A 14,457-nucleotide genomic window follows, 5' to 3' on the forward strand; every position below is an offset into this window, starting at 1 on the left:
ACAGCACTTGGCCCACCCAAGTCTGTAAAGCTATTCGGGGAATCTTTGCTTTGGGGAGTAGTGGCGCGGTGGTTTGTCATGCATGCCAGTGCTGCGCTATGCCGGCGCTACGAACCTGGCGACCCGACTTAAATTTGCGGCCAATGACAGCGGCTAATATTTGAATCAGCTATGGGCCTCCTCTGAGTCGGCTCAGCCTGGAATGCGTAGCTGGTGCGGTTTGTGTAAGCATCAGCCAACCACCCCCTCGTGTGCCGTGTCGGCCTTCGTAGGTGTTCGCTAACATCACTTGCACACAGACGTCTGCGAGTTGTTTGTGAGTTTTGCTGGTGCCGAGTGGTAGCACAGTTAGTACAGCGCTGTGTAACTGCACGCATCACCATCAATCCCGGCGAGCTGGATTAAATTCCGGGCCACGGACGACTAAAATCAGCCCCCCCCCCCCCGAGGTCTACTCGACCTTAAATTTGAGTGAGGGTGTAAACAACAGGAGGAGGAGGGCAAAGGCTGTGGCTCTTATCAGGAGTTGGGGGGGGGAGTGGTGGAGATGTCAGGTTGGGTTTATCTTGAGTTGTGTGCTCGCTCGCATCACCTACTCCCCCCCACCACTCCTCCGGTAGCCTGGGGCTGGATACACCGCGAGTGCTGTGCAGCTTGGGAACCACGGAGTCGCCACCATCCCACAACGCCACTCGCCTCAAACAACGACTCTGGCTGTCGCCTGATGACGCTGGTTGTTGTAATTACCGGCTAAACATCACGGTACTCGAATCGTAAATGTTGTGGGTTTACTCTCCAGCACGCAAGGTGTGCTGAACTGGTAACTAACTGGTACGTTTTATTTACGTGACAAACCTTACCAATTGTGTGTGTCGGGTGGTAGGGGGTTTAACGACAATTTTATTTACGCGATCTAACCCAAAAAAACCTCTGATGGATAACAATGCTCGGGATAGCCTACGTGTTAAACGAACTAAACAATGCGTTGCAGTATGTTGTCGTGTCAAGGCAACCCTTGCGAATAACACCGGCGTTATAATCTGCGTTATAACACAGTGCGGCTGTTTAATTCCCAGTAAAACAAAAAACCAAACTCCCCGCGCTCGTCATTAACGCTGCCTTTCACAACGGAAACGTGCGGCGTTCTGCTGACGTTTCGGGCCACGGCACCTTCTTCAGAGCACGTGGGGAGAGAGCGAGAGGATCGAGAGAGATTTGTCTTGAAGCTGGGGGGTGTGCTTGTACGCCGTGGGATCTTTAAACTCACGGTGGCGTTTACACGAACTGAGAGATGTGGAACGTGGGATGTGGCGGTTAGTATTGTACGCATTTTTTACTTCTTTCACCGTACGTAGCCAACCGTGGTAATCGGAGGTGCTATTACCGTTGTTATGATGACCTTGTGGCTGAGCCAAGTTCCCACGCGCACGCGTTCCCTCGTCCCGTTTACTGGCCTTTGTTGCCTTATATGTAGAAAAAATATATAATTGATGTATTAATTGATTACTGGGCGCAGTGGGGATGTAGCTCTTTCGCTGTCTCTCGCTCAGTCGCTCATGGGGGTCTCAGATAAATCCCCTTGGCTGGTGATGACCTCAAGGCCACAATGACTCTTCCTTTACGCACTGACATCTCTGAAAAAGAGCTTCATAGCTCATCGGATTCCTCCAATATAAATACATGTTGTGATTCTCACATCGCAGACCCAGGTGCACACACACATCTGTGTTCGTGTTGCCTTAATTGAGCGGTGGCGCAGTGGTTAGCGCGGTGCGCCACAAACCCGGCGACCCGAGTTCAATTCCCACTCACGGCCACCAACACCGGTGACGATTACTTGAACCCCGTTGTGGGCCTCTCCTAGATCGACTCGGCATCAAAATGAGCACCTGGAGAGATGTGTATTGAGCATCGCCACTAGGGAGACAAAGGTGAGCGGGGCGTGGTGCTGGCCACCCACAACCCCCTTAATGTGCATCGTGCCGACCTTAATAGGTGATACTCGCGAACAGCACCGTAATCCGCTGTTGCTAATCGAGGGATATTTGTTATAGCATGCATTGTGTGCTGTGTGGGGGTGGGGGTGTGTTTGACGTGTGTGTGTGCGTAAGGAAGGTTCTCTTTGAACCTTCACACACGTGTTGGCACTTGCTGCTGTTGGGTCCTGGGAAAGTCCCAGACCCTTGCCTTTATATTTGCTTAGCGCCGGTGCCACTACCGCCACCACCCACTCGACTACAGCGCCGCCGCCGTGTCAGCCGCTTCTATTTTTGGAAAGCGGAAAGGTGAGAGAGAAAAATCAATGTTGCACATACGTGGCTTCACCTTGAAGCATGTTTAATTAACGAGGTGCGGGATCTGTACGGGATGTGTCGTTTGTGGCCGTGGAATGGCTGTGCACAGCAATGGAACCAATTCGTCAACTTCAGAAACTGCGTGGTTGCTGCTGCTGCTTGTGCTTCCTCTGAGTCACTTTCTCTCTTTCTCGCTCGCTGCAAGAGCGAGCGGAAGCTGTGCGGTGGTGCCGGAATAATGTTCATAATTTCGAGTTGAAATAATGAACATTCTTCATTTCAGCAGGAGTCACCCGCGTGCCGCGATTGCCGCCCTGGGTGGCGGCAGTTGGGGGGGGATCTTTCGTGGTGGCACAGTCACATGACGCAGTTCAGTTATAGGTAACTTTGCTAGAGGTAGCGGGGTCGCAGAGATCGGAATACTAATATAATTAAATGTGGTGTGTATAAGAGGTTTCTTGAAAGGATCTCTGAAGGAATTCTGTTGTTTCTACTTCTGCGGTCCGTTCCCTAACACGCAGCAATTTACTGCTCAATGTTTGCATTCCGAACGGACACCTCGTCGGCTGACACGACGCCGGTAGCGCATTTGGAATAACCCCGGGGGGAAGTAAAAGAACTGACAATAAAAGCGAATTGGGTTTTAACGACAGTGATGGGATCTTAACACGCACGACCCCTGACCTCTGCAGCGGGAGCGACGATCGGGCTCGCACGGGGTCACACTCTCGGCCAGAGCGAGGATCTGCAGCGGCCGACAATCGCATCCTTCAGCGACGACGAGGAGAGGGGGAGAGACAGGGAGGAAGAGAGAAGAGGAGGAGTTAGGGGGACATCCCGTGAGCGGCCGATGGCTGCGCGCGCTGGTGCAGGAGGTGAGTGCCACGAGGAGGAGGAGGAGGGGGGGGCTGTGGCTTGCTGACCCCAGAACTCCCCTCTCCCAGCCAGCCATGATGTTTACTTCCTACCCCTGTTCAATTGTAGGCTGTGTGTGTGTGTGTCACCTGGCAGGCTATGTGTGTGTGTGTCACCAGGTTGTGTGTGTCACCAGGGTGTGTGTGTGTCACGAGGCTGTGTGTGTGTGTGTCACCAGGCTGTGTGTGTGTTTGTCACCAGGCTGTGTGTGTGTTTGTCACCAGGCTGTGTGTGTGTGTGTCACCAGGCTGTGTGTGTCACCAGGCTGTGTGTGTGTGTCACCAGGCTGTGTGTGTGTGTGTGTCACCAGGCTGTGTGTGTGTGTGTGTCACCAGGCTGTGTGTGTGTGTGTGTGTCACCAGGCTGTGTGTGTGTGTGTGTCACCAGGCTGTGTGTGTGTGTGTGTCACCAGGCTGTGTGTGTGTGTGTGTGTCACCAGGCTGTGTGTGTGTGTGTGTGTCACCAGGCTGTGTGTGTGTGTGTGTGTCACCAGGCTGTGTGTGTGTGTGTGTGTCACCAGGCTGTGTGTGTGTGTGTGTGTCACCAGGCTGTGTGTGTGTGTGTGTGTGTCACCAGGCTGTGTGTGTGTGTGTGTGTCACCAGGCTGTGTGTGTGTGTGTGTCACCAGGCTGTGTGTGTGTGTGTGTCACCAGGCTGTGTGTGTGTGTGTCACCAGGCTGTGTGTGTGTGTGTCACCAGGCTGTGTGTGTGTGTGTCACCAGGCTGTGTGTGTGTGTGTCACCAGGCTGTGTGTGTGTGTGTCACCAGGCTGTGTGTGTGTGTGTCACCAGGCTGTGTGTGTGTGTGTCACCAGGCTGTGTGTGTGTGTGTCACCAGGCTGTGTGTGTGTGTGTCACCAGGTTGTGTGTGTGTGTGTGTCACCAGGTTGTGTGTGTGTGTGTGTGTCACCAGGTTGTGTGTGTGTGTGTGTGTCACCAGGCTGTGTGTGTGTGTGTGTCACCAGGCTGTGTGTGTGTGTGTGTCACCAGGCTGTGTGTGTGTGTGTGTCGCCAGGCTGTGTGTGTGTGTGTGTCGCCAGGCTGTGTGTGTGTGTGTGTGTCGCCAGGCTGTGTGTGTGTGTGTGTCGCCAGGCTGTGTGTGTGTGTGTCGCCAGGCTGTGTGTGTGTGTCGCTAGGCTGTGTGTGTGTGTCACCAGGCAGGCTTGTGATCCTGGTGCAGCCGCAGTCGCTCTCCGTGTTCGCGGGCCATGACGTGGAGCTGCTGTGCGTTGCCGAGGGCTGCGGCGAACTCCACTACACCTGGTTCCACGGCCAGGTGCAGGTGAGACCCCCATTCTGTCTCCCCCCCCTCCCCCCCGCAGCAGCCGCCGCCTCAGTTGGGCAGCGTTTAACATTGGTTCGTGACAGAGCGGGGACCGTCACGGTGAGCGGAGATGAGGAGGGGCTCAGCCATGGTGGTGGGCAGGGGCCACGTGCTCTCTCCCCGCTCTCTCCCCGCTCTCTCTGCGCTCTCTCCGCACTCTCTCCGCGCTCTCTCCGCGCTCTCTCCGCGCTCTCTCCGCGCTCTCTCCGTGAAAGTGACCGGGAGCTGCCCGCCGGTGCCGATCGCAACACGCGCGACAGCCGAGCGAAAATGTTGCCGCTCTTCAGTAGCATAAACTTTTCTCCCTCCATCTCTCTCCCTCTCTCCCACCATCTCCCTTCCTCTCCGTCGCCCCGTGGCAGCCAGGGAAACGTGCCGAGCGTCTGCCGAGCACCAGGAAGCCGCGTGCCGGCGTGTCGGTCGGCGGCTGAGGGGAAGCACGGTAGCGGTGAAAGCGTTTCCCAGAATTGCGGTGACGTCTCCATGGGAGCCTCGCCGTAGCAGGAGCCACCGGCGTGCCGCGATCGCCGCCCCGTGTGGGAGGGGGTGGGGGAGAGCGGATCTCTCGTGGCGGCACAGTCACATGACGCAGTTGAGTTATCGGTAACCGTGCTAGAGGTAGCGGAGTCGCTGGGAGTCGAGTTTAACTGGCGAGGGGTCCGGGTAATGTGCACGCCGCATGTGCGACATGGCCGTGGGTCTCCGTTTGGCCGCCAAGTTTAGCCACCTGGTTCGGCCGCGTCGTTGAGGCCTTGTGGTTTAGCCGAGGGATTGGTTTCCCAGAAACCCGAGTTCCTCCGCGTGTCGCACGGCAAACCCGCTACCCCCTCTCAACCGCAAGCACACATGCGGCTCACCTCCGATTCGCACGGTTGGCTACATAAGGTGCGAAAGAAGTTCAACGTACGTACAACCGCCCGCCTGATTTTCCCACCTGTGCCGCAGCACCCTCTGGGCATTGAAGTAAACATCTGTGATGCTGCGTTAGGAGTGGCGCATCACGACGAACAACACAAACTCGGCACTTTTGTCAGTGTTCCTCTTGCCTAGCGCCGAGTGAATATCACACACCCCTAACGAGTGAATATCACACACCCCTAACGAGTGAATTTCAACGCAACCCTAACGAGTGAATCTCAACGCAATCCTCACGAGTGAATCTCAACGCAACCCTCACGAGTGAATCTCAACGCAACCCTCACGAGTGAATCTCAACGCAACCCTCACGAGTGAATCTCAACGCAACCCTCACGAGTGAATCTCAACGCAACCCTCACGAGTGAATCTCAACGCAACCCTCACGAGTGAATCTCAACGCAACCCTCACGAGTGAATCTCAACGCAACCCTCACGAGTGAATCTCAACGCAACCCTCACGAGTGAATCTCAACGCAACCCTCACGAGTGAATCTCAACGCAACCCTCACGAGTGAATCTCAACGCAACCCTCACGAGTGAATCTCAACGCAACCCTCACGAGTGAATCTCAACGCAACCCGAACATTCGATGCTCAGGTGTGAAAGCCACGCGGCAGATTCTGCTGAGGCTGAGTGAATCGCTGCTGCTGCTGCACCTCCTTTGATTTTTCAAACTTCACATTGCTTCAATATCACTTCCCGTTGAAGAGGAAAACAGTATATGTGTAGTGGGTCCAACTGAGTCATGGACATTGTTCCTTTTAGAGGCAACACTTTTATTTGTAACACCGTCACACAAAGGGGTAGTACCTGCCCCTTTACCAGACGACAGCGAGTTACTGCTACAAAGGGTCGATCCCTCACTCGGGTCTCCAACCACGTGGTTGCCTCGTAGGATGGAGAGCTTCAGCTTGTAGATGTTGAGCTTGCCGCTTGTAGAATGCGGCGACCTCGGTCCCTGTCAGGGACCCGCCTTATATCCCCCTGCGGTCGGGGCCGCTCCGCCCTCTGCCCCGCCCGCCTTCCTGAACAATCTCGTTCCCTCTCGATCCTTCTCAAGAGCTCTCTCCGGACACGTGATCACCCCTTAGTCCCCCCACCTGGGGCCCCCTGTGTGGGGCAACCCTGCCCCTGGGCTGACACTCACCCCTCTCCCTCGGGGGTGGGGGGGAGCCCCCACCACACGCTGTGCGTGGTGCCCGCACTACCCCAGTGCTCGCCAAGTCCCGCTTGGGCTGGTACTACACACAGCCACCCACACGGTGCTGTCCACAATGTAGGAACATCGAACGGCACGGTCCTTCTGGGCCGGCACCATACAGTGACATCCCCGATGTCACTACATCTATATAACGGACGAATGCTTTGAGTTTCCGGGTTGTGGGTGTTCGGAGTAGATTTTGTTGAACCGGGCGATAACTCACGGGACCAGGATGAGTCATGGTCACCAGAGCGAGCTGGCATTGAGGGCGCTGACGCTACGGCTGCTGTCGCTTTTAAACCATCGAGATTGAAAACGAATTTCTTTGAAAAACTGCTTTTTTGTGTTTACATACATACGTGGGTGACGCTGTTGGCATCATTATCAGCATCGTCATCGACGTCGTCTTCGACGGATCGACGCGCTGTTGTATTTTCTCACTCGTGTGTGCCCCCGTGTGCCCCCGTGTGCCGCGCAGGTGGCAAACGCCAACCAGGCCCTGCTGGAGATCCCGCACGTCGACCCGCGGCATGAGGGTTACTACACGTGCCGCGTCAACAACAGCGGCGGGGAGTGCGTCTTCTCTGAATGGACGCGCATCACCGTCATCCACCCCCCCCGGGACGGTAGGTGGTGTGCGGTGCTGTGTGGTGGTGTGCGCTGCGGCGTGATGCGGTGTGGTGCGATGCACACGCATGGACAAACTTGAGCCCTGCCTCCACGAAACCAACTCCACCACAAACAACCACCGCCACCGCCAGCCATAACCGCGGCCCGCCGCACGCACACAGGTGTGGAGGTGCCGTTCCCGCGGCTCGGCCACCTGGAGTTGGTGGAGCAGCCGGCGGAGTGCACGGAGCTGGCCGTGGGCGACACGCTCATCCTGGAGGTGTCCGCCATCGGCACGCCGTGCCCAGCCTACCAGTGGCTGCACAACGAGGAGGCGCTGCCCGGCTCCACCAAGCGCTCGCTCATGGTGAGCGGCCGGCGACGCCACTCGGGGGTGCCCGTCGATTCGTCGTCGTTGTCGTCATCATGACAATCGTCATCGCTATGATCATCACAATCATCATCTCAGTTATCGTCAGCAGCGCTCGCTCATGGTGAGCGGCCGGCGACGCCACTCGCGGGTGCCCGTCGATTCGTCGGTCGTCGTTGTCGTCATCATGACAATCGTCATCGCTATGATCATCACAATCATCATCTCAACTATCGTCAGCAGCGCTCGCTCATGGTGAGCGACCGGCGACGCCACTCGCGGGTGCCCGTCGATTCGTCGTCGTCGTCGTCATCATCGTCACCACAACCACAACCGTCGTCAGCAGCCGTGGTCTGTCCACTGCTGAATGGGGGGCGCCTCCCAGCCGCCACCTTTCGTGGCCTCGCGGTTCGACAATCCACCTCACGTGTGCACAGGAGCCGATTACATCGCTCCCTCTCCTCCGTGGATGTCCTTTTGGCCGAGTTGCCTTCCTTGGGATGCTGCCCCGTTATTATTATTCATCCCCCCCCTCCAATCCGTGACACGTCACTCGCTCGCTTTTCTGAACGGCTGGAATGAAGCCGTGAACCTGCGGTGCGTGCCTTTTAGGCGTCGGTCGCCTAAAATGATATGGCCACGCATTCAGAAATACAGCAGTGACTCACACCGCACAGGGAAATCTTCAAATATAAGGGAGACATTGAAGAAGGTGACGCGTTGCCGTGTGGCGCAGGTCGACGGCGTCAAGAAGGAGCACGAGGGGCGCTACCGATGCCGCATCTCCAACCCATTGGGGCACGAAGTGCTCAGCAACTGCGCACGCGTCAACGTGTGTGAGTCTCACGCATGATTACGCACGCACAATCACGCATGCACGGTCACGCACGGTCACGTACGGTCACGTACGCATGCATACATGCGTGCGTGATCATGCACGCACGCACGATCACGCATGCACGGTCACATACGCATGATCACGCACACACGATTATGCACGCACGCATGATTGCGCACGATCACGCACGATCACGCACATGCACGATCACTACAACACCTGACGTCTAGTAAGCCAGTCTGTCTCTAGGATTCGAGGTCACGATGTTACACTGTGCCATGCCACACCGGTGCTTACTTTTAAGGCTGAGTCGACCTAGGTTAGGCCCAGAACTGGTTCAGATAATTAAAACTGGTGTTTGTCGTGAGAGGGAATCGAACTCGGGTCGCCAGGTTTCTAACCACTACACTGCCGCTCACCAAACATTAAGCATGCACAAACGCACGCATGCACGCACGTCGCACGCATGTCGCACGCAAGCGCGACTTACCCATTAACGAATCCACTGCTGGATGAGGGAAAGCTTCCCCAAGCTGCTGCCGTCATTCACGGTCCATCGACGTCGCGGTCCGTGAATGATTGGGCAACATCTTCCGTCCATGCCGTGCGGTTGTTCAATTTGGACAGCTGCGAAAAAGAGATTCACAGATCATCGGATTCCTCCGGCCTGTAAAAAATTTTTATTTTATTCTGAGTCTCGCGTGGTTTTTTCCGGCATTCTGTCCCCGCCACAGACCCGACGCCGGCGATGACGATGACGACGGCGACGGCGGCGGCAGGGAAAGAGGGCGCTTTTCCTGAAGGTAAGAGAGCAAAGGATCACGAGCCTTAAGCGCAGCTTGCGGCGTTTCTGGATATTGAGCAGAGCTATCATCGTAAGAGCTGGCCGGGGGAGCAGGGGGGGGCGAAAGAGACGATGTTTTGGGAGTTACGCAGTGCGACTCACGGGCGCCGTTCATGAAACACGCATCCAGTCATGGGAGTAAGAAACGATCATTTTAGTTTCATTTGTGTCGTATGTAAGTGGATCACGTGACCCCTGCAGCAGCGACTAGCAGAAGTGCCAGATTCATCTTGATAAAATTAATCCCCCTCCGCCCCCTCCGCCCCCTCCAACTTTTTGTGTGAATTAATGAAATCGCCATGGGAGGCCGAGCGACGTAAATTTGAGCTCTTGGTGGGCGGCTCATGTTGGTGAGAGTATTCGCGTGCATTCCCTACTTCTACTATTTTCAAACTCTCTGCAAACTGGGGTTGAAAGCGTTGATGCACTAGCTCCGTCTGTCCCATCAGTCCGTCTGTAACGGGAGGGGGAGGCGATGGGGGGAGGGTACGATAGCTCCGTAAGGATGACGACGCGATAGGAGCGAGATACGCAAGTTGTTTGCGACTCGCCGTGGGGAAACCGGCCACATCTATCGAAGCGTTGCCCAGGCCCCTCCCCCCCACCCCCCGCCCCTCCCCCCCACCCCCCACCCCTCACCCCCCGTGGTCTCTCCGCGGCCTATGGCAGCGCTGCTTCGCGCCACCGTCATTATTATTATTATCCCAAAATGAAATAAAACGTTCTTCTCCCGCTCCGTGTCCGTCAGCGATGAAAGCGACGCTCGTGCAGACGGATCACGACGTACCGATCGAGACGCTGCACATGCCGGACAGGTGCTGCCCAAACTGTGGAGGTAACGCTTCGCCCGCCTCACTCTCGCAGCGAGGACGCTGGCATTGATTTACAACACGGGGGGGCCTTGTTGAGCCTCAAGACTTTCCCTTTTTATGGGGGAGGGGGGGGCGGGGGGGGTCTGCTAAATTGGAATGCACTGGTTTGTTTGGCCATGGATTTCTTTGCGATGGGAGTTTGGCTTCGTGTGGGAGGAGGAAACCGGAGAGCCACGGTGGCGAGATGTTCACTACCTCGCCTGGTGTGCAGGAGGTCGTGGGTTTGATCCCGAGCCTGACGCCTGCTGCTGCTGTATATTTGGAGTTTGCGTGTCTTTCTGCCCGTGGTCGCGTGGATTTTTCTCCGGGTCCTCTGGTTTTTCCCTGCACATTTAGAAACATGCATTTAAGAGTATTTGGCTGCCATACATCTCCACATGATAAGCCACTTCGTTGAGCTACCATTTGTGGCCAGATCACTTCTGAAAAAAAGCTATAAAGCTCAGTGGGCCTTACCTGGCAAAATAAAAATAGTTTAGTTTAATAGTTTTAAACCTAACGCTGCACCGCTGTACACGAGGGGGGGGGGAGACACCTGGTATTGGCGTCTCCTGGCCACAGCTCTCAGCTCCATGCCTACAGCACCTGGCATGCCCTGAGACTGCGAGGATTGGTTCCGATGCGCCGTGTGTGCGTGTGTTTTCAGGGCGTCCGGAGTCACCAATGCGAGAAATCTTCAACGGTAAGCTCGGGTGTCTTGGGGTTTCCTTGGGGCTTCATTTCTCTCTCAATATTGCTGGGGCACGGATTAGACTGGAGTTGATACGTGACTCTCAGTTTCTGCTGATGAGGATGATGATGATGATGATTGATAATAGTTATTCGGAAGCTGCTCAAAAGTAAAATGATTTCCTGCTCAAATGAGAATTGATGCATTGGCACTCAGCTCCTATTTACAGCCCTGAGCCATCGGACAACAACCAATGTTGACTTCCCTACAAAGTGGTACTCATTGTATCGACCCGTATGGGATGATGAGTCATCCTTCTGTTTGCGAGCAGCTAGCTGTTCCACTGAGCCACATGGCTAAGATGCTGCTGATGTTGACGCTGCTGCTGATGCTGCTGCCGACTTCTCTTGACGATCTGAGATGGGGACGATGACGAGAGCACCGATGACGACGACTCGGCTGGCGGTAATTTCCAACGTTGACCTCTGACCCCCCCCCACCCTCCCCCTCCCACGTCGTACCCCATCCGTACCCCGTCCGTACCCCCCAGCGGTGGACAAGGTGGCGCTGCTCATAGGCAACATGAAGTACGAGGCGCAGGTGCAGCTCAACGCGCCCAAGATGGACGTGCACGAGCTGGCCGGGCGGCTGCACCAGCTCAGCTTCAAGGTGGTGTCACTGGTGGACGGCACCCAGATGGAGATGATGCGCGCCGTCGAGGAGTTCCTGCACCTCCTGGGAGAGGGCGTGTACGGTACGTGTTCCTCATCGCCGTCGTCACAATCGCCTCCATTGTGATCATCAACATCATCGCCTTTGTGACGATCGTCGCTGTCATCACGATCGCCGTTGTCACGGTCATGAACATCGCTGTCGTCACCATCGCCGTGATCACAATCATCAACATCATCGCCGTCGTCACCATCGCCGTCGTCTTGATCGACCGATTGACCCACGTGACTTACGGAATATGCAGGGCTTATTGTCATTGCTGTAAATGTTTGTTGTTGTCATTCTGCCCATGTTCATCATTGTGATTATCATCATCATCATCAATGGGCTCTTCGTCAAGTTCAACAGACATTAATCCATCAACACTATTGTCATCATCTCATCGTCATGTGAGATTCTTAACACAGGTCTCAAATGCAGAGCACTCCAGAAACAATGGCGATAATTCTAAGACACACGTCAGATACACCCAATTCAAATGCACACCGTGCGCGATCCGCACACAGTCCCACACCTCTGATTAGCACGGTTGGCTACGTACGGTGCGAAAGTAGTTCGGGCCAGCTCCGCCGCTAATTCATTACAATTAGTGCGACCTCCTGAGCGGGCGACTCGTGCGACGCGCAGGGCTGCTGTACTTTGCGGGCCACGGCTACGAGAACCTGGGCGAGTGCTTCATGGTGCCCGTGGATGCCCCGCGGGAGTACGGCGCGCAGCACTGCCTGCAGGTCGGCACCATCCTCTCCGCCATGCAGGAGCGCCTTACGGGCCTCAACGTCCTGCTGCTCGACATGTGCCGCAAGCGGTGAGGCCTCTCCCCTCCCCGTCGCCCGGCGATGACGGGCTACCGTCAGGCGGTGTGGCCGCGACGATGTAACGACGGTCTGGCCGCCACCTTGGGCGAGCGGGGTGGACGTGTTCGTTTGGCCGTCAGCGCCGGGGCTTGAGTCAGAAACTGTTGATTTTTGTTTTTAACCAGGCGAGAGAAGTCAAGAGACCGGGCAGAATGAGTCTCGTTTATAGAAGAGTGAGTGACCTGGGTCACAAAAATTCCGAAATTAAATAAAGTGCAACAGCAAAGCAAATAAAAAGCGGAGCTAAAACAGTGTCGCGTGATGGATAAATCGATGTCAACTTATAAATCCTATGTCGCGTGAGTCGGCTCGGGTAGATTGTTTGCAGACTGATTCAAGCACAATTACAAAATTGAGCTACAGAAATAGGGTGACCGTCGTGCTGATGTGTAGACAGATTATAGATTCAATCTAGATTTGAAGATTGTAGATTGGTCACCGCACGATTACAAATTTACAAAAACTTTAAACGATGTCCGTTGCGCCCCCTGGTGGCTGCGTGCGGGGTGCGGTGGTTCACCGGCCTCCGAGCACCAAGAGACGTTCAGAGCCACAACAACTCGGACCAACGCCAGCAGTCAGCACATCCAGTCACTGGGCAGCTGTGTCGCCGAGTCACGCGTGCGATCTAAATAGACGAGCGACAGGCAGTCCCGTGGACTAACTCCCCAAGGCCTTGCGGTACGCGGACCACGAGTTAGAGGATTCGGCCTCGACGCTTGGCCTTATCCTAAAAGGCGCCCGTCCTTGGCCTGCGCCTGGCCTCGTAGCTTTCGGCCGTCAATTGAAGGCTGCCGCGAATTTAATCCAAAACGGCGAGAGGCTTTGAAACATCGTTGCTGTCCGGGCGTGGGATAGCTGAAAGGTGCTCACATTATAGCACTTGTGGGAAAATAACACTTCTAGTTGCTTAGCAACAACAATGACGATGAACCAGCACTCGTGAACTCCCTCCAGTGATTCGCTCACCGGCAGTCGGTCGCCTCCCTATCACTCCTCTATCCCGACCACCATGGCTACTGTTTCCGTGCACTTCACTCGTTGGTTGCTCCTCTACCAATGTTAAGGACTCTTGTGTAGCAGGCGCTGACTGTGTCATCTCATGTTCAAGCACCCACACTGCAGGTCACAACAACGCACTCATTCAGACCACTCACCCACCCACTCCCTCACCCACCTACTCCATCACCCACCCACTTGCTCACCCACCCATTCCCTCACACACCCACTCACCACCCACTCCCATCACCCACCGACTTGCTCACCCACCCATTCCCTCACCCACCCACTCCCATCACCCACCCACTTGCTCACCCACCCATTCCCTCACCCACCCACTCACCCACTCACTCACTCACCACAGTGCGGGTCACCTCAGTTCTCTCCGCTTATTTCCTCACATTGCTCCACTCTGGAATTCCCTGCTCCCATAATCACCGTCTCTTTGCAGACGCTCTTGTTATAATAACTTGGCTCGATTCAAGAAACGCGTTGCACCCTTTATCCGTCGCAACTTTGATAAGAGTGATGTTTGTTTGCTCTGCCGGGTGACGTTTTTAGACCCTTTTCTTGTGGCAGCCGGCGACCTCTGACTAAAAAAAACCCAAACACAAACCCGTTTGGCGAGGCTAACCGGGCGGTGTGTCTGTCACTGTGCGCAGGAATAAAAACGACACGTCCATTCCCCAGCCAACCAATTTCAAGGTGACGGCAAACATCGTCTACGGCTACGCCACGTGAGTACCGTGCGCTCGTGCGGCACCAGCAAGCGGCCCCCGGTAAATCCACTGCTGGATGAGCCCCCCCCCCCACCCACCATTCTCACGCTGTGAAAGTACTCGGGGTTATTTGACCAACACTTCACCTCGCCGGTCAGGGCGTGTTGACAAAAGGAGGGAGAACGGGCTGGGGAGTGGGGGGTGCTGATGTTAGCCGTGGGTGGGAATTGAACTCGGCTCACTGGGTTCATCGTGCAGCGAGCTGGCTTTCATGCAATGGAGGGAGCTGCCCTGGGGGT

The 14,457-nt window shown here is 55.6% G+C and overlaps 1 protein-coding gene across 1 annotated transcript in view; it reads left to right on the forward strand.

The window, feature by feature from the left end:
• LOC144931040 (mucosa-associated lymphoid tissue lymphoma translocation protein 1-like) overlaps window positions 1-14,457 on the forward strand; it is a 33,809-nt gene that overhangs the window by 13,857 nt on the left and 5,495 nt on the right. The window contains exons 3-13 of the mRNA XM_078854928.1: window positions 2,987-3,169; window positions 4,366-4,490; window positions 7,130-7,277; window positions 7,443-7,627; window positions 8,367-8,466; window positions 9,203-9,271; window positions 10,061-10,147; window positions 10,831-10,866; window positions 11,405-11,608; window positions 12,214-12,391; window positions 14,102-14,176. Of these exons, the coding sequence (XP_078711054.1) occupies window positions 3,145-3,169; window positions 4,366-4,490; window positions 7,130-7,277; window positions 7,443-7,627; window positions 8,367-8,466; window positions 9,203-9,271; window positions 10,061-10,147; window positions 10,831-10,866; window positions 11,405-11,608; window positions 12,214-12,391; window positions 14,102-14,176 (1,232 nt within the window). The 5' untranslated portion in view covers window positions 2,987-3,144. The remainder of the gene's footprint in view (window positions 1-2,986; window positions 3,170-4,365; window positions 4,491-7,129; window positions 7,278-7,442; window positions 7,628-8,366; window positions 8,467-9,202; window positions 9,272-10,060; window positions 10,148-10,830; window positions 10,867-11,404; window positions 11,609-12,213; window positions 12,392-14,101; window positions 14,177-14,457) is intronic.

This window comes from Lampetra fluviatilis, chromosome 3 (genome assembly GCF_964198595.1).
Source record: "Lampetra fluviatilis chromosome 3, kcLamFluv1.1, whole genome shotgun sequence".
NCBI lineage: Eukaryota > Metazoa > Chordata > Hyperoartia > Petromyzontiformes > Petromyzontidae > Lampetra > Lampetra fluviatilis.